Here is a 27,087-nt window from a genome sequence, read left to right on the forward strand (position 1 = left end):
ACAAAACTGGAAGAATGAGTTTGACGAATTGACAGAAGTAGGCTTCAGAAGGTGAGTAATAACAAACTCCTCTGAGCTAAAGGAGCATGTTCCAACCCAAGGCAAGGAAGCTAAGAACCTTGAAAAACAGGTTAGAGAAATTGCTAACTAGAATAATCACTTTAGAGAAGAACGGAAATGACCTGATGGAGCTGAAAAACACAGCAAGAGAACTTCGTGAAGCATACACAAGTATCAATAGCTGAATCAATCAGGCGGAAGAAAGGTTATCAGATATTGAAGGTCATCTTAGTGAAATAAAGCATGAAGACAAGATTAGAGAAAAAAGAATGAAAAGGAACGAATGAAGCCTCCAAGAAATATGGGACTATGTGAAAAGACCAAACCTACTTTTGATTGGTGTACCTGAAAGTGACAGGGAGAATGGAACCAAGTTGGAAAACACTCTGCAGGATATTATCCAGGAGAACTTCCCCAACCTAGCAAGACAGGCCAACATTCAAATTCAGGAAAAACAGAGAACACCACAAAGTTACTCCTCGAGAAGAACAACCCCAAGACACATAATCATCAGATTCAGCAAGGTTGAAATGAAGGAAAAAATCTTAAGGCAGCCAGAGAGAAATGTTGGGTTACCCACAAAGGGAAGCCCATCAGACTAACAGTGGATCTCTCTGCAAAAACTCTACAAGCCAAAAGAGAGTGGGGGCCAATATTCAACATTCTTAAAGAAAAGAATTTTCAACCCAGAGTTTCATATCCAGCCAAACTAAGTTCATAAGTGAAGGAGAAATAAAATCCTTTACAGACAATCAAATGCTGTGAGATTTTGTCACCACCAGGCCTGCCTTATGAGAGCTCCTGAAGGAAGCACTAAATATGGAAAGGAAAAACCGGTACCAGCCACTGCAAAAACATACCGAATTGTAAAGACCATCAACACTATGAAGAAACTACATCAACTAATGGGCAAAATAACCAGCTAGCATCAAAATGACAGGATCAAATTCACACATAATAATATTAACCTTAAATGTAAATGGGCTAAATGCCCCAATTAAAAGACATAGATTGGCAAATTGGATAAAGATCAAGACCCATCAGTGTGCTGTATTCAGGAGACCCATCTTACGTACAAAGACAGACACAGGCTCAAAATAAAGGAATAGAGGAATCTTTACCAAGCAAATGGAAAGCAAAAAAAAGCAGGGGTTGCAATCCTAGTCTCTGATAAAATGGACTTTAAACCAACAAAGATCAAAAAAGACAAAAAAGGGCATTGCATAATGGTAAAGGGATCAATGCAACAAGAAGAGCTAACTGACCTAAATATATATGCACCCAGTACAGGAGCATCCAGATTCATAAAACAAGTTCTTGGAGACCTACAAAGAGACTTATACTCCAACATAATAATACTGGGCGACTTTAACACCCACTGTCAGTATTAGACAGATCAATGAGACAGAAAATTAACAAGGATATTCAGGAATTGAACTCAGCTCTGGAACAAGCGAACCTAATAGACATCTACATAACTCTCCACCCCAGATCAACAGAATATACATTCTTCTCAGCACCACATTGCACTTATTCTAAAACTGACCACAAAATTGGAAGTAAAACACTCCCCAGCAAATGCAAAAGAACGGAAATGATAGCAAACAGTCTGTCGGACCACAGTGCAATCAAATTGGAACTCAGGATTAAGAAACTCTCTCAAAACCACACAACTAAATGGAAACTGAACAACCTGCTCCTGAATGACTACTGGGTAAATAACGAAATTAAGGCAGAAATAAATAAGTTCTTTGAAATCAATGAGAACGATGATACAACATACCAGAATCTATGGGAAATAGCTAAAGCAGTGTTTAGAGGGAAATTTATAGCACTAAATGCCCACAGGAAAAAGCAGAAAAGATCTAAAATTGACACCCTAACATCACAATGATAAGAACTAGATAAGCAAGAGCAAACAAATTCAAAAGCTAGCAGAAGACAAGAAATAACTAAGGTCAGAGCAGAACTGAAGGTGATAGAGACATGAAAAACTCTTCAAAAAATCAATGAATCCAGGAGCTGGTTTTTTGAAAAAAATAACAAAATAAATAGACTGCTAGCCAGAGTAGTAAAAAAGAAAAGAGAGAAGAATCAAATAGACACAATAAAAAATGATAAAGGGGAGATCACCACGGATCCCACAGAAATACAAACTACCATCAGAGAATGCTATAAAAACCTCTACACAAAGAAACTAGAAAATCTAGAAGAAATCGATAAATTCCTGGACACATATACCCTCCCAAGTCTAAACCAGGAAGAAATCAAATCACTGAATAGACCAATAGAAAGTTCTGAAATTGAAGCAGTAATTAATAGCCCACCAACCAAAAAAAGCCCAGGATCAGAGGGACTCACAGCAGAATTCTACCAGAGGTACAAAGAGGAGCTGGTACCATTCCTTCTGAAACCATTCCAAGCAACAGAAAAAGAGGGACTCCTCCCTTACTCATTTTATGAGACCAGCATCATCCTCATACCAAAACCTGGCAGAGACACAACAAAAAAAAAGAAAATGTCAAGCCAATATCCCTGATGAACATCGAGTGAAAATCCTCAATAAAATACTGGCAAACCGAATCCAGCAGCACATCAAAAAGCTTACCCAACACGATCAAGTCAGCTTCATCCCTGGGATGCAAGGCTGGTTCAACATATGCAAATCAATAAACGTAATCCATCACATAAACAGAACCAGTGACAAAAACCACATGATTATCTCAATAGATGCAGAAAAGGCCTTCCATAAAATTCAACACTTATTCATGCTAAAAACTCTCAATAAACTAAGTATTGATGGAATGTATCTCAAAATAATAAGAGCTATTTATGACAAACCCACAGCCAATATCATACTGAATGGGCAAAAGCTGTAAGCATTCCCTTTGAAAACCAGCACAAGACAAGGATGCCCTCTCTCACCACTGCTATTCAATATAGTATTGGAAGTTCTGGCCAGGGCAATCAGGCAAGAGAAAGCAATAAAGGGTATTCAGATAGGAAGAGAGGAAGTCAAATTGTCTTTGTTTGCAGATGTCATGATTGTATATTTAGAAAACCCCATCGTCTCAGCTGAAAATCTCCCTAAGCTGATAAGCAACTTCAGCAAAGTCTCAGGATACAAAACCAATGTGCAAAAATCATAAGCATTCCTATACACCAATAATAGACAAAGAGAGAGCCAAATCATGAGTGAACTCTCATTCACAATTGCTACAAAGAGAATAAAATACCTAGGAATAGGGCATCTGAGGCCTCCAGTGCAGTACCTCCTATTAGATACAGCTGAGGCCCCACCAATACATGCAAGAAACCCTTCTCCTCTGAAAAGCTGGTGTCGCAGGCTGCCTGTCATTTCCATGAGTTCTATGGTCACACCAAGACAAGGGTGTCCACCCCACCAGGAAGACCACTGTCCCAACCAAAAAGACTTCCTGTGTCTCCTCTTCCTCCCCTCTGGGGTTCCCTTTAGACCTTCTCAAGATAATACAGTCTATGTTTTCTCCAAATAAGGACTACCTTTTGCCCAAAAGGGTACATGTAGACAACAATCTGAGGTTTGGAGTTTTAAAAAACTCTTTTGACCACTATGTTGACTACTCCCCAAATGGTTTCCTCCTACAGAATGACCCACACCTTAGTTTAGCTCCTATCAGTTCTGTAAGCATAAATGACTTAGAAATTAACAATAGCTTTCCATGTGATAGTGCTCCTGCAATGTGGTGCACATTTCTAAAGCCTTCCAGACTTTCTGTAAGAAGTGTGGCAAGCACCAACCCCACAAAGTGGCACAGGACAAGAAGGGCAAGGATGCTGTGTATGTGCAGGGAACGTGGCATCATGGCAGGAAGCAGAGCGGGAATCTTGGGCTGAGTACTCAGGAGGCTGAGGCATGAGAATTGCTTAAGCCCAGCAGGTGGAGGTTACAGTGAGCTGAGATCACGCCACTGCACTCCAGCCTGGGCGACAGAGTGAGACTCCATCTCAATAAAAAATAAATAAATAAATAAATATAAAAAGTCTATCTCTGCCTCTGAGATTTGACATGCCACTTTTATCATATACTAAATTCCCATTTGTACTTAGGTCTATTCTGTACTTTCTATCCTATTCCATTGGTCTGTCTGCCTGTTCACATGGCCAATGCCACACTGTTCTAAATACAGACGCTTTATGGTTTGTTTTAATAGCCCATAGGGCTAGCCCATTTTGTGCCAGTTTTTCCCTGGCTATTCCGACATTTTTATTTTCCATAGAAACTTTAGTATCAACTTACCAACTCCATGAAACAAAGCTTGTTGGCATTTTTATAGGAATGGCATTCAATTTATAAGTCAACTTGGAGGGAATGGGCATCTTGATGATGAGTTGTGATAGCCAAAAACAAGGGATGTCTTCCCACTCAGAACACAAAAGGGATGCTTCTTTGTTGCTATTATACATGGGTTTTTCTTAAGTCCTTTAACCTAAGTATTTTTTGTGTATATCAAGGCCATTGATTTCTGTAGGTAAGCCAATTTTCCAGTAAAAAGGTTAAAACTACAAAGGAGATGGTGCCGAGGCTTGAGCGCTGAGCCCAGCTGCAGATCTAAGACAATGCTGGATATGAGGACATGCAAGCATTTTGAACTAGGAGGAGATAAGAAGAGAAGGAGCCAAGTGATTCAGTTCTAAATTTCATCTGTTGTTTTATTATGAAGACAATAAAATCTTGAGGTTATGTTCAGTTCAAAAAAAAAGAAGTGTATGATAAATTTTACACTGTAAATAAATCCTTTTTTGTGGGTGAAAAAAAAATACCTAGGAATACAACTTACAAGGGATGTGAAGGACCTCTTCAAGGAGAACTACAAACCACTGCTCAAGGAAATAAGAGAGGACACAAACAAATGGAAAAACATTCCATGCTCATGGATAGGAAGAAACAATATCATGAAAATGGCCATACTGCTCAAAGTAATTTACAGATTAAATGCTAACCCCAACAAGCACTGGCGTTCTTCACAGAATTATAAAAAACTATTTTAAATTTCATATGGAACCAAAAAAGAGCCTGTATAGGCAAGACAATCTTAAGCAAAAAGAACAAGGCTGGAGGCATCACACTACCTGACTTCAAATTATACTACAGGGCTACAGTAATTAAAACTGCATGGTACTGGTATCAAAATAGATATATAGACAAATGGAATGGAACAGAGGCCTCAGAAATAATGCCACACATCTACAGCCATCTGATCTTTGACAAACCTGACAAAAACAAGCAATGGGGAAAGTATCCCTATTTAATAAATGGTGTTGGGAAAACTGGCTAGCCATATGCAGAAAACTGAAACTGGACCTCTTCCTTACACCTTATATAAAAATTAATTCAAGATGGATTAAAGACTTAAATGTAAGACCTAAAACCATAAAAACCCTGGAAGAAAACGTAGGCAATACCATTCAGGACATAGGCATGGGCTAAGATTTCATGACTAAAACACCAAAAGCAATGGCAACAAAAGCCAAAATTGACAAATGGGATCGAATTAAACTAAAAAGCTCTGCACAGCAAAAGAAACTATCATCAGAGTGAACAGGCAACCTACAGAATGGGAAAAAATTTTTGCAATCTATCCATCTGACAAAGGGCTGATATCCAGAATCTACAAGGGACTTAAACAAATTTATAAGAAAAAACAACTCCATCAAAAAGTGGGCAAAAGATATGAAAAGACACTTCTCAAAAGAAGACATTTATGCGACCAACGAACATATGAAAACAAGCTCATCATCACTGGTCATTAGAGACATGCAAATAAAAACCACAACGAGACATCATCTCACACCAGTTAGAATGGCGATCACTAAAAAGTCAGGAAGCAACAGATGCTGGAGAGGATGTGGAGAAATAGGAATGCTTTTACACTGTTGGTGGGAGTGTAAATTAGTTCTATCACTGTGGAAGACAGTGTGGCGATTCCTCAAGGATCTAGAACCACGAATACCATTTTACCCAGCAATCCCATTATTGGGTATATACCCAAAGGATTATAAATCATTCTACTATAAAGACACATGCACACGTATATGTTTATTGCAGCACTATTCACAATAGCAAAGACTTGGAACCAACCAAAATGCCCATCAATGATAGACTGGATAACGAAAAGGTGGCATTTGTACACCATGGAATACTATGCATCCATAAAAACGAATGAGTTCATGTCCTTTTCAAGGACATGGATGAAGCTGGAAACCATCATTCTCAGCAAACTAATACAGGAACAAAAAACCAAACACCGCATGTTCTCACTCATAAGTGGGAGTTGAACAATGAGAACACATGGACACAGGGAGGGGAACATCACACACCCACACCAGGGCCTGTCAGGGGGTGGGGGACTAGGGGAGGAATAGCATTAGGAGAAATACCTAATGTAGGTGACGGGTTGATGGGTGCAGCAAACCACCATGGCATGTGTATACCTATGTAACAAACCCGCACGTTCTGCACATGTATCCCAGAACTTAAAGTATAATTTTAAAAAAATATTCAACAGGCAGAAATAACTTCAGCAACAAGGATCTTAAAGGGCAATCTCTAAACCTATAGAAAAAATGTTAAGAGAAATAGGCTGAAAAGTGATCTTCAAAGAAAATAATAAAATTTACAAATCAAGGGCTAAAATCAATTTCCAAAACTTCTGGTCTCCTGTTTTTAGTGACAGATAAGAAAAATGAGAGTTATTGAAATCATGTGACCTTTTCAAGGCAACACAGAACGTAGTGCTCTCTCTCTGCAGGCTGTAAGGACAACAGAAGCAGTCACGTCTCCCCCATGGCTGCACCCTCTCTGGATAGCAGGTAAATGCAGACAAATTTCTTATCCCTCAAGAGACAAGAACAGTCAACTTGTCCTCACTCTGATTTACCTGGGATGCTTGCTTCCATTGCACCAATCAGCTAGAATTTGGCAAGCACTGCCATCTTCGGCTAGTTTTGCTTTGCATTTTAAAACTGACCAGAGAAAAAGCAATGCTCCGAAATTATTTTGGCATAAACATTGTGCAACACCGTCTCCCACCAGATAAATCTGACTTACAATAAGTCAAAAGCAATTAGTAACCTGTGGTGGCATTTTTCAGTATAGTATTGGAGATTCTAGAAGAGACTGACTTGCAGTCCGTTCTTACCTTTGCATTTTCGATGCATGGACAGAGTGCCCACGCTGCGCTGGCCTTCACGTCTGGGTGAGGATTTTTCAGCAGGGACCACAACAAACGAACTCCATCTAAGCGATCAATTATCCTATCATGGAACCCAAAATCATGATATAAACTGTCATTAGTATGTGAAGACAAACATTTTAACAACCCACTTACTTAATTATTTTTTCTCCTTTTGATATTTTGCTTAGAATTTTTTTTTTTGCAAAACTTCATCAACAGTAGGGAGATAACATGCTGTTGAATTGTCAGCCCTCTGATTTCAGTTTTAAATCCATGACACAGAAAACAAGCTGCTTGATGGTTACGATTCACATAAACTGAAAATCAAGCCATGTAATTTTTTAATTAGCTGTACACAGACCTGTTACCTAAATGTAAAAATACTGGTTTCTTTCATATAGTAACATCTAAATACTTTCCAAAACAAATATTTATGCCTCAAAACTGTGCAGTTACCTTTTTTATTTGGTCTATGTTTAATTGACTTACCTTACTGTATGACATATTTTAAATGCTTTCAGTCCTAATCTAGCATTAGGAATTAAAATCATTACACCACAGTGCATCCTTTGTTGGGCATGAATAACACGTAACTTGTTTTCCATGTGCACCCTTCCCAGCAAGACTAACATTGCAGACTGTGTTATAATTACTTAAACACACTGTAATCAAAATAGCTTCATGACTAGCTGAAAAATGAATTATCATCAGACCCATCTCTACACTATCTGTCTTCTGTTTATATATCAATCAGTCCAGGAGCATAACCTCGCAGTAAGGTCCATTGGGTACTCACAGCAGAAAAGAAGGCCAAACAAAACTTAATAACCTTTACAAACACGGCTTTGTTCAGAAAGGTATATTAAACTCAAAGCAGATGAAAAAAGATAAAGAGCATCAAAATTCCTTTGATTTTTAATCTCAAGTTGAATTAAACACATGTAGTATTGAGCCACAGATAGAATAAATACTAGCTTAAAATGCCATTCAAATTCTTCCTTGAAAATTGACATAAAAACATCTAGATGTCTTGATTATCTTAGATGAGTTTACCAAGGGGGAAAAATGTATTATTCCCAAGTTTTCAAGTAGGAGATCAGTTTTGCATAACTTTATAAAATTGGTGATGCTGAAAAAGAGCACTGAAAAAAACTGGTGATGCAAATGGCCTATAGTAGGATAAAAAAAACTGTCTTAAAAAGGACTTCTAATAAGAAAAAATACACATAAAAATTATTTTAAAGCAAAGCTTAAGTAAGTAGGTTTTCAAACCTAAAACTTTCATACCATGCTGAGAGAAAACAGTTTTATTTCTCAATTAATGAAAACTCGAAAGAAACATACTAGCACTTCACAATGAAGGATATGCTTTTCAAATTTAAATTGAAAAGTCATATTGCCTTCCATATGCTACTTAAAATATAACTAATGCCAATCTCTGAGCCTCTATTTTTTTCCATATAAAATTTCACAATGAACAACAGTGAATAATGGTCTGCCCTATCTTCTTGAAAATTTCGCAGCAAATTTGGCATTAGTGATATTTAACTGTATACTGCTGGCCAGAAATAACTTGTCATTATAGTGGAAGTCATTTGGATGGCACAAATTTGCAATTTAAAAAAAGGATCATTCAATCCTGGACAAAATTTCACAATTAACTTTAAAACAAGTTATAGACAAAATTTCACAATTAACTATAAAAATTCACTGTAATTGTAAAATTAGATCTATCATTTACCATTTTCACCCCAAACCCTAGGCAATTCATCAGCTACTTAGCTATAATGAGTGAGGATTTTGATCTCATTACTGGTGTCTTAAAATAAGACTCAGGGGTGGGGCCCAGTGACTCACACCTGTAATCTCAACACTTTGGGAGGCGAAGGCAGGTAGATCACTTGAGGTCAGGAGTTCAAGACCAGCCTGGCCAATGTGGCTAAATCTTGTCTCTACTAAACATACAAAAATTAGTCAGGCTTGGTGGCACGCGCCTGTAGTCCCAGCTACTCAGGAGGCTGAGGCAGGAGAATCGCTTGAACCCAGGAGGTGGAGGTTGCAGTGAGCCGAGATTGCACCACTGTACTCCAGCCTGGGCTACAGAGTGAGTCTTCATTTGAAAAAAAAAAAAAAGGCTCAGAACAGTACGGAATGATAACTTCCTATGACAAGAACATGATTGAAAAACATTTGCAACCAGAGGAACTAACGAAGTCAGGAGTAGTAAACTTCAGAATTTAACTTTATCCCTTCCATCTCCCTCATCCTCTTCATGAAGTCATTTATTGCTAAATTTTACTTCACAATAACTCAAGTATCTGCCCATTTCCCTGTTTTCTATTTTAGCACCCAAATCCCAGTCTTTACCATTTCATATCAGGATCATTGTGTGAGGGAATAACTTGGTTTTGTGTCCTCAGTTTTTCTCAATTTCAACCCATCTTATAAATCCCTGCAAAATTAATTTTCCTAAAGACACTTTTAGAGTTTCTGCAATAGCTCCTTGAGATCAGGATGCCAGGGATATTCATTCTGTTCATGACACTAGTTAGCACATTTAATCAGCGCTTACTAAACAATTCTCAACCCAAAGATCACTCCTAGGGAAAAAAGTCTCCAATGGCTTCCTGTTGCCTTCATGGTATTAAACCTGCAATTCCAGAGCTTGGTATTTAAATTTTTTAGGGAGCTGGAATTTCTCATAATACTCCTTGACTATCTACTAAACACTAAGTACTAGGCATACAGAAATAACAGATACACTTGGGTCAGGCATGGTGGCTCACGCCTGTAATCCTAACACTTTGGGAGGCCAAGATGGGTGGATCGCATGAGCTCAAGAGTTCAAGACTAGCCCAGGCAACAAAGGATCCTGTCTCTACAAAAAATAAAATAAAAAAAAATTAGCCAGGCATGGTGGTGCACGACTCATCTCAGCTACTTGGGAGGCTGAGGTAGGAGGATGACTTGAGCCCAGGAAGCGGAGGTTGCGGTGAGCCCAGATTGAGCCACTGCACTCTAGCCTGGATGACAGAGCCAGACCCTGTCTCAACAACAACAACAACAACAACAAAACCAGATACAGTCAATTCTCATCAGGGGAAGTTATGCTCTATCAAGTCACTGCAAACCTTAGATGAACAAATACTGAACTACTACTCCTAGGGTATATATAAAGTGGGTTCCCATGAGCCTCTGGTCAGAATGTTTTCATCAACCAATCAATATGTAATGTTGTTTCATGTGTATTTCTCTTTAAAGACACCTTATTAAATATAGATTGTTGAATCATGAATATCGGACTTATGGCCAATAGCTCTGTAACTTGTGAATGAATGGCGTTTAGGGAATACACAGATTTTTTCCAAAAGGAACATCGCCGCCATCCTGCACTTAGGAACACTGGGCGGCACTTCAGCACTATGTTTAGGGACCGTATTAAAACAGCAAAATCACCATCCCAGAGCACAGACTGTGAAAAACGTGGCACTAAACAGACTGCCAAATGGACGAGCTGTTCACAGTGTGAGAGCTGGAACGAAAAGTCAGAATGTCACCTTTTTGGACCTCAGCAGAGAACATGTGCACCAGGTGACTCAAAATGTGTCCCTGCTCTGCACGTGTCCAGGAATAACAGCCCAAGTGATGTGACTACTGATTTGGGGGTTATAAATAAAGTTTAGAGACTGTATGAATTCATCAATTCAGAATTTGCAAATAATGAGGACTGACTGTATTTTAATTGACCATTGGGAAACTACAGTCTTGTGAGGGTGATAAACAGACCATTATAATCTGTAATAAATGCTGCAATAGATGTGAGCATGGAGTTTCACATGAACACAGACAGAAGACACCAGTTTACTCACAGGCCACAGGGATTCTCCCCGTTATGCACTTTTCAACTATAGCTGTTTCCCAGCCATCTCCGTATTTTACATAGTAATCCATCACTTAAGGTCTACAACAAAACCTCTTTCACAAATTCTCTGGCATCTTCCTCCTTTAAGCTTCTTTTTAATTTTGCTCTCCCTTTTCCTGCCCCTCATACCACATTACTTTGCCTTGTAGTCATGTGTTGTGTGCTTCTTATCTCCCCAATTACCATGTAATCTCCATGACAGCAGGAATTCTGTATTTCCCACCACACTCCCAGCAGGCTACCACACCAGTGAATATTGATGAAATGGATCTGAAACAAGACAGCCTTTGCTTACTCTTTTTCATTGCATCAAAAATCTCTCCCAACACAAGTACATTCCTCCTTAAACCTCATACTTGCAAAATACATGTTCAAATTCTAAATCTAAGCAGTAAAGTTTTCATTTGAAGTTGTCTCTAAGTGGAAAGTGTATTTTCTCAGAATTTCTTGACAACTTCATTGCTTTCTGCATTACACATTGATGGGCTTATAGGTGGTGTTAATTTATACCACTCTCCATTTTCAACAGATCTACCCCTTATATAGTTCTTTCAATTTGATTAGCATCTTGCTGTGAATTCATTTCCAGCAGTATGGTAGCTCTTCTCATTTTGCATAGCAATAGAATCCTAAATTAATTTCTTGACATTATAAAAACAAAACTGAATTACATGCTTTCAAGATCTTCAGCTTTATCTCTGAAATCAAACTGCCTGGCTGGCAAAATAACAGCTCTAGAAAGATGAATACATGTACGTGTTTTTGGTTATTTAAAAAAAAAAAAAAACCAAAAAGATGCAGCTGCTTGCTATGTTTCTCAGGCTCTTGTTATGTTAACATTTTCCAGGACTGCTATGAAGTTTCGCTGGCTCGTCTGCCCATTGAGGCCATATATATGAACAAATGTGAACAGTTTGTGCCCATACTGTGGGCACAGGCAAGGTTGTAGGGTTTCTTTCTGGCAATATCAACATATCTATTTTGAAACCATAATTTTGCATGTTTTCTAAAAACTTCACAGTATTTGCTGAAAATTACACTGATAAATACCATCGTATGAAAGTGGCTCAAACTAAGTGTGGTTTGCTTAAAAGAACATGACGCTCTCAAACCACAACATTAAAGGATGCGACTGTCATCTACAAGTTTTGAAACCAAGTTGGCAATTCAGTAAAATGGGAAACATAAATGTATGTCAGAATTAAAATGATCATCCCTGGGAAAAACAGATTAGAAGAGAATTTTACCTTTAAAAAAATCCTTAAGGTTTTTACGTTTCGACCTCTATGTGTTATTCCAAAGAGGCTATGGGACAACAAATTTGGAGAAAAGATGTGAATGTGGCAGTCGTGGGATAAGTATGTCAGAAATTCCTTAGCCTTTGGAAAGCAGGAGGATAGTCTATGCTTTTATAGTTGGTATAAACAATATGATTAGAAAGACTCTAGAAACCTTTTTTTGTCAGAAAAATTATTCATCATATAGTAAATATGTTTCTCCTTCTTTTTTCAACTTTTTAGTTTCGGGGGTACATGTGCAGGTTTGTTAAATAGGTAAATTATGCGTCGTGGGGGTTTGGTGTACAGATTATTTTGTTACCCAGATAATAAGCATGGTACCTGATAGGTAGTTTTTCGATCCTCACCCTCCTCTCACCCTCCACCTTCAAGTAGGCCCTGGAGTCTACTGTTTCCCTCTTTGTGTCCATGTGTACTCAGTGTTTGCTTTCCACTGATAAGTGAGAACATGCGGTATTTGGTTTTCTATCCCTGCATTAATTTGCTTAGGGTAATGGTCTCCAGCTCTATGCATGTTGTTGCAAAAACAATTACAACAAAATAAAAATGGACAAATTAGACCTAATTGAACTGAAGAGAGCTTCTGCACAGCAAAAGAAACTATCCACAGAGTAAAAAGATAAACTCACAGAATGGGAGAAAATATATGCAAACTATGCATCTGACAAAAGTCTAATATCCACAATCTATAAGAAACTTAAATTAACAAGCAAAAACTGAATAACCCCATTAAAAAGTGGTCAAAGCACATGAACAGATACTTCTCAAAAGAAGACATACACCTGGCCAGCAAGCATATTAAAAAATGTTCAACATCACTAATCATTAGACAACTGCAAATTAAAACCACAAGAAGATACTATCTCACATCAGTCAGAATGGCTATTATGAAAAAGTCAAAAAATAACAGATGCTGGCAAGGTTGTGGAGAAAAGGGAAAGCTTGTACACTGCTGGTAGGAATGCAAATTAGTTCAGCCACTGTGGAAAGCAGTTCGGAGATTTCTCAAAGAACTTAAAACAACTAACATTTAACCCAGCAATCCCATTATTAGGTATAAACCCAAAGCAATATAAATCATTCTACCATAAAGATACATGCATGTATATGTTTACTGCAGCAAAATTCACAGTAGCAAAGACATAAAATCAACCTAAATGCCCATCAATGGTAGACTGAAGAAAATGTACATACAAACCATGGAGTACTACACAGCCATAAAAAAGAATGAGATCAAACAATAAATATTAAGTGAGAGCCAATTATATCCCATGCATTGAAACACATCGAGAGGCACAAAATATCTAGTTGTCCAACTTTTAGCAATGCTGAGTTTGGTCATTTAATTATGCTGGTGACCACCAGACCTTTCCACTGTAAAGACGCCATTTTTTCTTTTCATTGTATAACAATCTGTGGGGTCATATTATGTCTCCCTGAGAAAGTCCTGTTCCAACAATCATTCCCTATTTTAAGTTTTAGCATTCATTAATTATCCTTGCCTAAAGTAATTATTTTATTGGGAATTGTAAAATAGTGATTTTTCTAATTCTGTTCATTTTCTCAATTTGTTACTTGACATTATTCTATGAAAAAGAGCTTTTCTTTCATTAACTAGAGCTCAATTACAGTTTCTCCATAAAGGCAGAATAAATGTTTAATCTGTTCCCTTTAATGACCAATTTGTGGTTATCGCCTCTGTAGGCAAAGGAGAAATATAGCATTTCCATTATTTATAAATATGTATGTATGTGTGTGTATATATATGTGTGTGTATATAAATACCCATGTATACACATACTTTATATATGTATATAAAATGGAAATGCTGTATTTGAAAACTACAGTATTAGAAATGAAGAATTCATTAGATGGGCTTAACAGCAAACCAGACACAGAAGAGAAAGGGATCTATGAATTCAAGGCAATAAAATATATCCAAACAGAAAAACAAAGAGAAAAGCCTGACCTTTTCTCCTTTGAAAAAGAAGTGACAGAGTTCAATGTCTGTGAAATATTATTAAATGAAACAACATATGCATGATTGGAATACCAAGAAGAAGACAGAGAGAGAATGGGACCAAAGAATATTTGTGAAGGTGATAATCACAATCTTCCCCCAAATTGATGGGCTCAGTGAAACCTAAATGAAAGTAAAAACCACAGTATAAACGAAAGTAAAAACCACACCTACACACATCATAATCAAATGGCTGAAACCCAAAGGTAAAAAGCCAATCTTAAAAGCAACCAAAGAAAAAAAATGCATATGTCTTAGTCCCTTCAGGCTGCAATAACAGAATGCCATATGCTGGGTGGCTTGTAAACAACACACATTTATTTCTCACAGTTCTGGAGGCTGGGAAGTCAAAGATAAAGGCAGGCAGATTCAGTGTCTAGTGAGAGCCTGCTTACTGGTTCATAGACAGCCATATTTTCACCTTAACTTCACATGGTAGAAGGGGCAAAGGAGCTGTCTGGGGACTCTTTTAAAAGGGCATTAATTTCATTTATGAGGCCTCTACCCTCACGTCCTAATCACTTCCCAAAAGTCTCAGCTCTAAATTTTCTCACAATGGGGATTAAGTTTCAACATGTAAATGTGAGGGAACAGTATACATAGCACAGTAGGTATAGGGAATTATGATATGATTGAATTCTGACTTCTCATAAGAAACAATGAGGGCAAGAAGACAATAGAACGGCATTTATAAAATGCTAGAAGGAAAAGAACTGTCAGCCTAGACTTCTGTATCCAGTGAAAACATCCTTGAAAAGGGATAGTAAATCCTCTTCCCCTTGCCTTAGCCCTAAAGCCAGTAAGTGGAGCACAGCAAAACCATTGTGTGGGGCAGAACAAAGTAGTCATCCATGATATTGCCAGAAAGAAACTCTATGATCTTAACCATGCCTACAATACGGACACAAACTGTTCACATTTGTTCATATATATGGCCTCAATTAGCAGGTGAGCCAACAAGGTTGCTTTAATGGTCCAGCATGGAGTGTTAGAGCACAAGAAGGATGAAGAGAGAATCTCTCTAAGTGTAGGGGGAAACAGTCACAAGATATTAAAACCTAAATAGAGTGATTGAAGCAATCTTTAGTGGTGCAACCCAATGCGTGAAGTCAGAATCCTAGCAGAATAAGGGGAATATCCCCACTGAGAATTAGCCTGGTATGTGGGAACAGAGACTGAAAAGTGTGAAAGAAAGTGCCAATATAGTGGAGCAGCATGGCACAGGAGATCAAAAGCTGAGCGGGGCGGGGAGGGCAGACATACGAGGGGAAGGTGGCCTAACATGGGGAACTAGAGCCTGAATGGGGTGAAGAGAACATTTTGGAGGCTGGGTAATCCAGCATGGTAATCAGAACCAGCACAGGGTGAGGAGAGCATCTGCAAAGGGGAGGAGATGGAGATGATGATGAAAGCTTGGTTACATACAGAGAAATTGATCAAATAAGTAAGGATGGAAGTCATTTTCTCACTGTCAATGAAGAGAATTATAAATACAGTTGACCTTTGAATAACATGGGTTTGAGCTGTGTGGGACCACTTACATGTGGGTTTCCTTCCATCTCTGCCACCCCTGAGACAGCAAGGCCAATGCCTCTTCTTCCTCCTCCTCCTCAGCCTGCTCAACGTGAAGATGACCAAGATGAAGATCTTTATGAAGATTCACTTCCACTTAATGAATAGTAATTATATTTCTCTTCCTTAGAATTTTCTTAATAACATTTTCTTTTGTCTAGCTTACATTATTGTAAGAAATCAGTATATAACATACAAAATATGTGCTAATTGTTTATGCTATTGGTAAGGCTTCTGGTCAACAGTAGGCTATTAGTAGCTAAGTTTTGGGGAAGCCAAAAGTTACACACAGATTTTCGACCGCATGGAGGGTTAGTGTCTCTAACCCCTGTGTTGTTCAAGGGACAGCTCTAGGAAGAAAAAACTACAAATAAACAAATCTACAATCATGATCGAAAATTTTCACACCCCTTTCTCAGGAGTTGATAAAATAAAATTTAAAAAATGATAAAGATAGAAAAGACTGAAAAAACACACTTAACCAATTTCACTTAATCAACATTTTAAAAGCATTGCATACAACTACTGCAGAATACACAGTTTTCTCTCAGTGCAAATGGAATATTAACAAATACAGACCAGACGGCTGAGTCATAAAGCCTAATATGAAAGAACTGAAATCACGTATAATATCATCCCTGACCTTGTGGTTTTAAACTAGAAATCAGTAACAACATGGGATCTGGAAAATAACCAGTTTTAGAAATTAAGCAGCACTTGTAAATAATCCCTGGGTCCAAGGTAAATCACACAAAAAATAGAAACTTTTTGAATTAAATAAAAATGAAATCACAACTTATGTTTGTGGGATGAGGCTAAAACTGTGCTTAAAGAAAAATGTATACCTTTAAAAATTATATAAGACAAGAATTGGCCTATAATACCAATGAACACAGCTTTTACCTCAAGAAGCTAGAAAAAGAAGCAAAAGTTAAACACAAATAAGTACAATAAATAAAATAATTAAAAATAAAGGCAGATATTAATGAAATAGGGAATAGACAAAAATAGAGAAAATAAAGTCAAAAGTTGGTTCTTTAAAAATGGTAAACCACTAAAGAAAGGTTGACAAACTTTTTCTGTAAAGGTCCAGATAGCAAATATTGTAGGCTTTGTAGGTAACATATAAGCTCTATTGAATAGTCTTCTTTGCTTTGTTTTTGTTTTTGTTTGTAAAACCAATTGAAAATATAAAAATAATTAGCTCACAGATTATTTTTTAATGGACCATGTTCCTCCCAAAAAAGAGATTGATGGAGAGAGAGAAAAATGAGAACTACTATCATTATAGAATCTACAAAGATTACAAGAATAATAAAATGAATAATACAAGGATATTACAATAATTTTAGGCTAAGACATAAAATAAAATGAACATATTTCCAAATTACCAAAACTGACCCAAGAAGGAATTGAAAACCTACATAGTGCCACATCTTTAAATAAATTGAATTTGTAATTTTAAAAACCAATTAAAAAGGAATCCTTTTCATAAAAAAACTCCAACTTAGATAATTCTGCTAAGTGAATTATATCAATATTTAAGAAAAAATAATCCTACACAAAATCTATCAGAAAATAAAGAGAAAAAATAATTTCCCAACTTGTCCTGTAAGGCCTGCATAAACCTGATACTAACACTTGACAAAGATATTACAAGGAAAGAAAACTACAAATCAACATATCTCATGAACATAAACACAAAATATAAAATATCAGCAACTTGAATGCAAGAATGCATGAAAAAGGTAACGCAACATGATCAGAGTGATTTTATCCAAGGAATGGAAGTCTGGCTCATCCTTCCAAAACAAATCATGATAAGTCACTTTATTAATAGAACAAAAGAAAAATCATCTTATTTATTTATAGAACAAAAGAAAAATCATCTGATCATCTCAATAGATATAGAAGGGCATCATATAAAATTCAAAAATCCATTTTTATTAAAATATAGCTCTCACAGCAAACTAGGAATAGAAGGAAACTTTTTCAATCTGATAAAACATCTACAAAAACCTACCACTAACATCACACTTAATGGTGAAAAATTGAATGCTTTCTCCCCAAGATTAGGTACAGAACATATATGTTTGCACTCATTTGATTGCAACAGAGGTCTTGGCCTGCTTAATAAAGCACACACAAAACAGAAATAACAGACATAAGGATTGTGGGGGGAAGTGAACTGTCATTTTTTGCAGATTATGTATTTCTACATGTAGAAAACCCTATGGTATCTACAAAAAAAATTGGAAAAAATAAAGTTAGCAAGTTTGCCAGCATACATAAAGGTATATTTGAATATAAAAAGATATATTCAAAAATTAATTATGTATCCATTACTTGTAAAAAAACACCTGGAAAAAATTAAAAATAATTATCAATCACAAAACCACAAATAAGTAGATAACTAGAAAAAGTATAATGCAAAGTGTGCAATGCTCTACATTGCAACTACAAGGTATTGCTGAGAGAAATGAAAGACCCAAATAAATGGCAATATATACCTCATTAATGGATTGGCAGTCTCAATATCATTAAGATTCCCATTTTCCTTAAATTAGCTCAGAAATAGACCCATTCATTTACAGTCAGTTGAACTTCAACTGAGATACCAAGTTAATCAAATGAAAAATAGTGTTTTTAATAAATGGTACTGGGACGAATGGATACTGTATGAAGCAATTAATTTTGACCCCCTTTCATGCCATACTTAAAAACTAGTCTGATCACAGACAGGACAGAATCCCATGAACCTTAAAGGACAACTGAAAAATTGACCTTCCTCATATTAAAGGTTTCTGCTCAAAAGGAAGTCTTAATGCTTACTGGGGAAAAATTATTCCACAGTACATATATCTAATAACGCATATGTATTCAAAATATGTAATAGACTTCAACAAAAGAGAAACAATCCAATTAAAAATGGGCAAAAGACTTTAACAGGCCACAAAACAATATATACAAATCGGTAATAAAGATATGGAAAGTTACTCAATACCATTAGTTATCAGAAAAATGAAAATGAAATCTACAATGACATACCATTTCATCCTATTAGAATGACTAAATTTTTTAAAGAAGACTGACAGCACTAAGTATTGGCACTGGTAGGAGTGTAAAATCGTACAATCACTTTTGTGTACTATTTGGAAGTTTCTAGTAAAGTTAAACACATACTCTGCGATGACTCAGAAATTCCAATGCAAGGATATGCAATACTAATCTATAGTAATGGAAATAAAAAAGTGGTTGCTTAGAGTGGGCATGAAAATTGGTTGAAACATAACATGAGTAAACTTTCCTGGATGAAGGACGTGTTTTATAATTACTTTTGCCTGCTGGTTATATGGCTGTATACAACTATGAAAACTCACTAAACTAAACAATGAAGTGTAAAAATAACCCGTAATTTAGAACAAAACGTCAGACAAAACACTTTATGCTTTCATTCAGATACACTCCAAATAGAAACAAAACTAAGCTATAGTTTATAGGGATGAATTCTCAAGTATAAAATTATGAAAAAGAAGCAAGGTCCTAATTACCATAAAAGGCAAAAAAAGGAGATATCCCCAGAGTAAAGAGAGGTGGCACTGAGTGGGCTGTGACGAAGGGCAGCCAAGGGTTTATAATAATGACCATATTCTATTTCTCGACTTGGATGGCAGTTACATAAGTGTTTCCCTTCCAATATTTTACTAATGTGTTAATTTTCATTATGCACTTTCCTTTATGTATATTTTACAAATTAAAAAATTTTTAAAGGCTTTTTATTTTATTGTGAACACACATATACACATATGCGCTCTCATAGTAAATAGTACTGAGAAGCCCATTCTTTCATCTATTAATATGAGTGCATATCACAACTGGCTGGATGAGATACAGAATGTAGAAAAATAAAACCCACATAATCCTCAAATTTAAAAATCCCTAGAGCCTGTTTTAAAATGAGAAAACCAAGATTCGGAAGATTAAATGCTTCACCAAATTACTCTCCATTTGACACTTTTGTATCTCAGTTAAATCTACGTGCTTTAAAAGTATGCAGATGAAAAACAAAAATGAAAATGTGAGAGGAAAGAAAAATGTTCTTGTTGATACAAACATGTAAAACACATTCTATTTTATGTTTTGCATAAACCCTGAAAGGTCACGAAGACTGGTTCTGTGGCAAAAGAAATATCTGGGCAGCCACAGAGAGATTAAATCTCTTCTGTATACAAACAAGCATAGCTTTACTTTTTTCCCCCTTTTTGCAAAGAACAAATAAACCCAATGTAAAAAGTGAAAAAAAAAACTATGCAAATGCAACATAATTATGTTTAAACCACAGAAGAGAGGAAATTTAGAGTTACAGATTCCATGGTAAGTTTTAATTCTACCCTTGTGTATGTGAAAGAGTCTTTCATTACACGATCACATAACACTGGGCCATGTAACAATCAGTCCAACAAATGTTTACTTTACAACGTGTGGAAGGAAAATATTTTGTAAGAGAAATTGTAGGAAATTAGTATATTATTTATGTAAATTGTTAGGTAACATTTCTTAGAGTCCTGGGCACTTACAAAATATTAATAGAAATACCTGTTCCTTAATTTCCTTGATCTAAAGAACACGAAACTTGGAGGATCGCTTGAGCCCAGGAGTTTGAGGCTGCAGTGACCCCTCATCATGCCACTGTACTTTAGCCTGGATGACAGAGTGAGACCCCACCTCCAACGAAAAAAAAAGAACATGAAATTTAACTCTTTTATAGGCAGGCACTTACTTATGTTGAAACCTAACCTTTAAATTTTAAGGACATTTTGAAGTAATGGAAAATTTAGAGCATTAGACTTTTAGTATGTTTTGAATCATGTATGTCAGGTAGTTTGTATAAAAGAACAGTAGAGACTGAATAACTCATGAAGATCCACGAATTCCAATAATTAAAAAAAAAAGAACAATCCTTATCAGTCTTGGATTTGCTGGGATTCCTGACAACTCATATATCTATATGTATATATAAATGGATTTTTTTTAAAAAAGGAGGAATAAATTATTTATCCTTATTTGTATGAGTTATAGTTCAGGTTAACAAACAGCAATCAATTCTGAGACGAACCTAGCAAAATTACTAGATTACAAAGGTAAAAATCCCCAGTCAAAAAAAAAAAAAAAAAAAAAACAAGTAATTTACAAAGGCAAAATAATTAGACTAGCATCAGACTTTTCAAAAAAATGTTATGAAGCAAGGCAATAGAGCAGTATTTTTTTTTTTTTTTTTTTTTTTTTGTAATTTAATGAAAGAACTTGGGAATCAAGAACTTTAGGCCGGGCGCCTTGGCTCATGCCTGTAATCCCAGTACTTTGGGAGGCCAAGGAGGGTGGATAGCTTGAGCTCAGGGGTTCGAGACCCATGTGGTCAACATGGTGAAACCCTGTCTCTACAAAAACTACAAAAATTAGCCGGGCATGGTGGGATGTGCCTGTAGTCCCAGGTACTTGGTAGGCTGAGGTGGGAGGATATCTTGAGCCCAGAAGGTCAATGCTGCAGTGCCACTGCATTCCAACCTGGGTGACAGAGTGAAACTCTGCCTCAAAAAAAAAAAAAAAGAAAAGAAAAAAGAAAAAAAGAAAAGAAAACAACAACAATAAAAGAACTTTATATCTAGCAAGGCTGTCCACTGAGTATTTTTAGCAAGTTTTAACATGTAAGAATTTAGGGAATTCAGCACCCATGAGCTCTTTTTGAAGATTCTCCTAGAGGATGAGCTCCAAACTAAGACTATAGAACTTAAGCTAACTGAATCATATATGCATAGATTATATAAGCAAATATATATGCAACTGTTGATCTAAGTTTAAAACAAAGGCAGGGTCAATGGCAGAATAATAATGTTTGAATGTTATATATAACAAAACAGAAATAATGCACTTTAAAAATGGGAGGAAAAGGAAGGGAGAAAAAGAAAAATAGAATGATCCTATTGATTACCATACAGGCAATAGATGAGAATGAAAAGAAACCAATAAAAACTGAGAAACTAAATACTGAATGGGCTGGGCACAGTGGCTCATGCCTGTAATCCCAGCACTTTGGAAGGCTGAGGTGGGTGGATCATTTGAGGTCAGGAGTTCAAGACCAGCCTGGTCAACATGTTGAAACCCTGCCTCTACTAAAAATACAAAAATTAGCTAGGCATAGTGGTGCATGCCTGTAATCCCAGCTATTACGGTGGCTGAGGCAGGAGAATCACTTGAACCCAGGAAGCAGAGGTTGCAGTGAGCCAACATCGCACCACTGCACTCCAGCCTGGGCAACAAAGTGAGACTCTGTCTCAAAAAACAAAAACAAAACAAAACAAAAACAAACAAACAAAAAACAAAAAAAACTAAATAGTGAATGATTAAATAAGAAGGAGGATGAGGACACTGGAAAAATTTATAAGTACAAAGATAACCACTAGAACAAAAATGCAAATCTCTCTAAAGAACAACAAATTAAAGATTAAGCAATAACAAATTAAAGAACAAAGACTGCAAATCTTATAGCAAAATATAATTATAAAAAATTATGACATTGTTGAAACTAAACATTATTCATATCCATGAATGTGAATGCATTTAACTCATTAAAACAAAAACTATGTTTAATTGACTCACAAAACAAGACACCATTTATATACTGCATGCAAGGGCACATCTGAAACAATGTGACTCAGAAAGACTAAAAAGGCACAGATCAAGATATGTCAAGCAAATGGAAACAGTAAGAAAGCAGAGATAAATATTCTGTTATCAGACAAAATAGAAATCAAGCCAAAACACATTAAACCTGACAAAGAACAGCACTTGAAATATCAAAAGTCATAATTCATAACCATTAGAAACATTTATGCACCAAATAATACAGCACCTACCACAGAAGATGTAAGAAGATTTAGATAAAAGTGCATTAATAATAAGAGAATTTTATACAGCTGTTATAGCAAAAGACAGATCAAGTTCACACAAAATAATAAGATAGAAGACATAAGTAACATAAAGCAGATCTAGAGAATACACATCAAACTCTACACTCTGTTGATAAAGAATCCCAAGCACTGGCAGGGTACGGAGGCTCACACCTGTAATCTCAGTGCTTTGAGAAGCCAAGCGGGGAGAATCACTTGAGGACAGGAGTTCAAGACCAGCTTGGACAACAGAGCAAGACCACATCTCTACAAAAAATTTTTGAAATTAGCTGGATGTGGTGGCACATACCTGTAGTCCTAGCTACTTGGGAGGCTGAGGTGGTAGGATTGCTTGAGTCCAGGAGTCCAAGGCTGCAGTAAGCTATGATTACACCACTGCATTCCAGGTGATAGAGAGAGACCCTAATAGAAAGAAAGGAAGAAAGAAAGAAAGAAAGAAAGAAAAGAAAAAAAGAAAGAGAATCCCAGTACCCATAAAACACTCATAATAACTTATCTTCTATTAAGTCATAAAGAAAGCATCAATAAGCTTCATTAACAGTTGAAATAAAAAAGTCAGCACACTCTGATCAAAATGTAGTATGAGAAATATCTAACAAATCAAAAAGTAAAATTCTTTGTGTAGTTAAAAAAAATTTTAATGAAAAATTTCTCATTAATTCTATTAAGCAACTGGGCTAACAGGGGAATACAAAGTGAAATTAAGATACTTCTAAAAATGATGATAATGAAAGTACTATACATCAAAATTACAGGGTACATTTAAAGCAATGTCAAAGGAAAATTCATAACATAAGCAACTTTTATTATTTTTTAAAAAATTAAAATAATTAGAAAAATAACTACAATATAAACCAAAAGAGATCAAAAAGAATAAAGATAAAAACAGAAATTTATGTGGTAGAAAATAAAAGAACAGTACATCCAGTTAATAAAATAAAAAATTTTCAGAAAAAAAAATCAAAATAGAGAAACCATACTAGCTAAATTGATTAGGAGGAAAAAAAAAAAAAAAAAAAAGACAGAAGAAAGCTCACATATACAAAAATTTAAACTGACAAGGAAAAAAATAACCATTGAACCAGGCAAAATTTAAACACCATTAAGAGATTAGTTTGCAGGCCACTATTCAAATAAATTTGAAAGTTGAAAGGAAATTGAACATTTCCTACTAAACTGCAGATTTCCAAAATTGAGCTCAGTAGAATAAAAAGCATAAATAGACCACTTTCCATAGAAGAACTAGAGAAAGCTATTAAATAATTTTTTAAAAAACAGTAGGTCCATATAATTGCATAGGAGACTTCTACCAAACCTTCAAAGCCCAGGTAGTCACATTGCTCAATAAACAATTTCAGAGTATTTAAAATGAAAAAAAAAAATCACGATTCCTTTTGTGAAGCAAGTATAACATTGATAACTAGATTTTATAAAGAGCCAGAAAGAGAAAACAAAGAAAAACTACAGACCAATATCACTCATGAATATTATTACAAAAATGCTAAATATTAGCTGACAGAGTCCTACCTCACATTAAGAAAAACAGTACACTATGACTAAGTGAGACTTATTCCAGGAATGCAAGGTTAGTTCAATGTTTGAAAATGCATTAATAATTCCCTATATTAATAGGAATAAGAAAAAAATCACGATGAAACATATAGAGCACAGTCCCCACAAATGCTCAGAAAGCCTTTGACAAAATTCAATATCCAATCCTAATAAAAACTCTTTAAAAAAATTGTTTTTGAGGCAAGGTCTCACTCTGTCACCCAGGCTGGAGTACAGTGATGCAGTCATGGCTTGCTACAGCCTCAAACTCCTGGTCTCAAATAATCCTCCCACCTCAACTTCCTGAGAGCCTGGAATTACAGGTGCATACTACCATGCTCAACTAATTTTTAAAGTTTTTGTAGAGACAGGGCCTCATTATGTTTTCCAGGCTGGTCTCAAACTCCTGGCCTAATGTGATCCTCCTGCCTTGGCCTTCCAAAGTGCTGGGATTACAGGCATGAGCCACCACAATGGCAAAAAAACACTTTAAACATAGAAATTAAGAGATAATTTTAATATGATAAAATATATACACTTTAAACCTAAGGTTATTCTTTTACTTCATAGAGAGACACTAGAGGCATCCCCACTAAAATTATGAGCAAGACAAAGAGGATCCCTATCTCCACTACTATTCAAGAAGGTACTAGGGAATTAGCTAATGAAATTAGAGGAGATAAATCAATTTAAAGAATAAGAATTTTAAAGGAGTAACGTTTGGGAGGCTGAGACAGGAGAATTGCTTGAGCCCGGGATGCAAGGGTTGCAGTGAGCCAAGATGGTGCCACTGCACTCCAACCTAGGTGACAGAGTGAGACTCCAACAAAAAAAAAAAAAAAAAAAGAAAGAACACTTTCTCTAATCCTAGAGCAGAGGTGAGCAAATTTTTCTGTAAAGAGCTAGATATTATTTTAGTCTTTAGTCTTTGTGGGCCATCCAATCCTTGCCACAGCTACTCAACTCTGCAATTGTAGCACAAATGCAGCCAAAGGCAATATATAAATTAATGATGGTAACTACAGTCTAATAAAACTTTATTTATAAAAGTAAGATTTGGCCCATAAACCACAGTTTATCAAACATTGTCCTAGAGAATTAACAATAAAAGGAACTCAACCAATAAGAGAATTCTGTAAAGTGGCAGGATATAGAATTATCATACAGAATTCAATGGAGGTCATTAAAAACAACCAATCAGTCTAAGGACATGATGGCAGAGGGGGAAAAAAAAAAAAACATTTCCACAATCCACAAAGAGGACAAAATACTTACAAATTAACTGGACAAAAATAAACAAAATTCATGTGAAGAAACCTTTAAAACACTCTTCAAAGTCAAAAATCTGGACTTGAATAATGGAAGGTTTCTGAAATGTACTATGACTACGTAAGATGTTAAGGTTAAGGGAAGCTGAGTAAAGGGCATGGGAATTCTGTGTTTTGTGTTGTCTCTCTGCTTTTGCAACTTTTCCATAAGTCCAATGCTATTTCAAAGTAAAATTTAGCAGAAAATTTTTTACAAAGAAAGTAAAGAGCCTGAGGTGTGGAAAAATAAATCATAGATATTTCTGAAGTTTTTAACTTCAATTTTTTTAGTTGTTTGACATTTTATAATATTTTATCAGAAAATTATGTTCCCCAAAACACAAATGTTAATGGTTTTTTGCAATGTTGGTGTGATTTTATATACTTGAAGGCCAAATTACCTCCAGATGAATTTTTTAAGTATCAAATAGACATTACTTGATACTTACAAAACAAGAAACGAAAATTCAGCACACATAAATCTACTGTTTCATAAACTTAATGTGTCAGGATACCTATTGTCTCATTTTAGATCTGGTGGTGGGGCACAAGGCGTAATTAGTATGAAATAATTTATATTGAGTTTTTAAAAGAAGTAGTCTGGAGTACTGAAAAAAGTCAAGAGTTTTACAAAATCATTGATTTCATAAAAATCACTTTTACTTCAGTAGCCAAACTATTAATATTAAGATGATATTTCTTATTCCTACTGAGAAATATATAAAGGATGAGAGTTGCTATGAATTCTACTCCACAAAGTTAATAAAACTGTGCTAAGGGTTTATATGTTTATGCTGATATGTGACCCAAGTTTTTACCATAGCCACAGCCAAATCACTAAAACATAAAACTGCTAGTCATTAAAACAAGTTCCCAACCCATGAATTATAGAAGATTTACATAGGAGAGAGGGATTTGTCATTTCCTTACCATGTAAGACTTAAAGCTCAAAGATGCAGTAGGTCCTATAAATCTAGTAATAATAGCCATGCCTGAAACATAATGCGAAGAGTAATGCTGTTTTGATTCTTATCAAAGTTAAAATACTGTTTTCTGAAACTTAGTGTATTTATAAAAACACATGTGGGATGCCTATGTTCACAGGTACAAAAGGATTCACTAACCTCCTTGTTGCACAAAAAAAGGAAAGTTTAGTCCTTATCTTACCAGGC

At 35.8% G+C, this 27,087-nt stretch overlaps 1 protein-coding gene across 2 annotated transcripts in view; it reads right to left on the bottom strand.

Moving 5' to 3' along the window:
• Positions 1-27,087, bottom strand: part of LOC129006237 (outer dynein arm-docking complex subunit 2) — a 196,046-nt gene that overhangs the window by 88,060 nt on the left and 80,899 nt on the right. For both annotated transcript variants that reach the window (XM_054435728.2, XM_063669699.1), the window contains one exon: positions 7,242-7,356. In XM_054435728.2, the coding sequence (XP_054291703.1) occupies positions 7,242-7,356 (115 nt within the window). The remainder of the gene's footprint in view (positions 1-7,241; positions 7,357-27,087) is intronic.

This window comes from Pongo pygmaeus, chromosome 8, assembly GCF_028885625.2.
Source record: "Pongo pygmaeus isolate AG05252 chromosome 8, NHGRI_mPonPyg2-v2.0_pri, whole genome shotgun sequence".
Taxonomy (NCBI): Eukaryota; Metazoa; Chordata; class Mammalia; order Primates; family Hominidae; genus Pongo; species Pongo pygmaeus.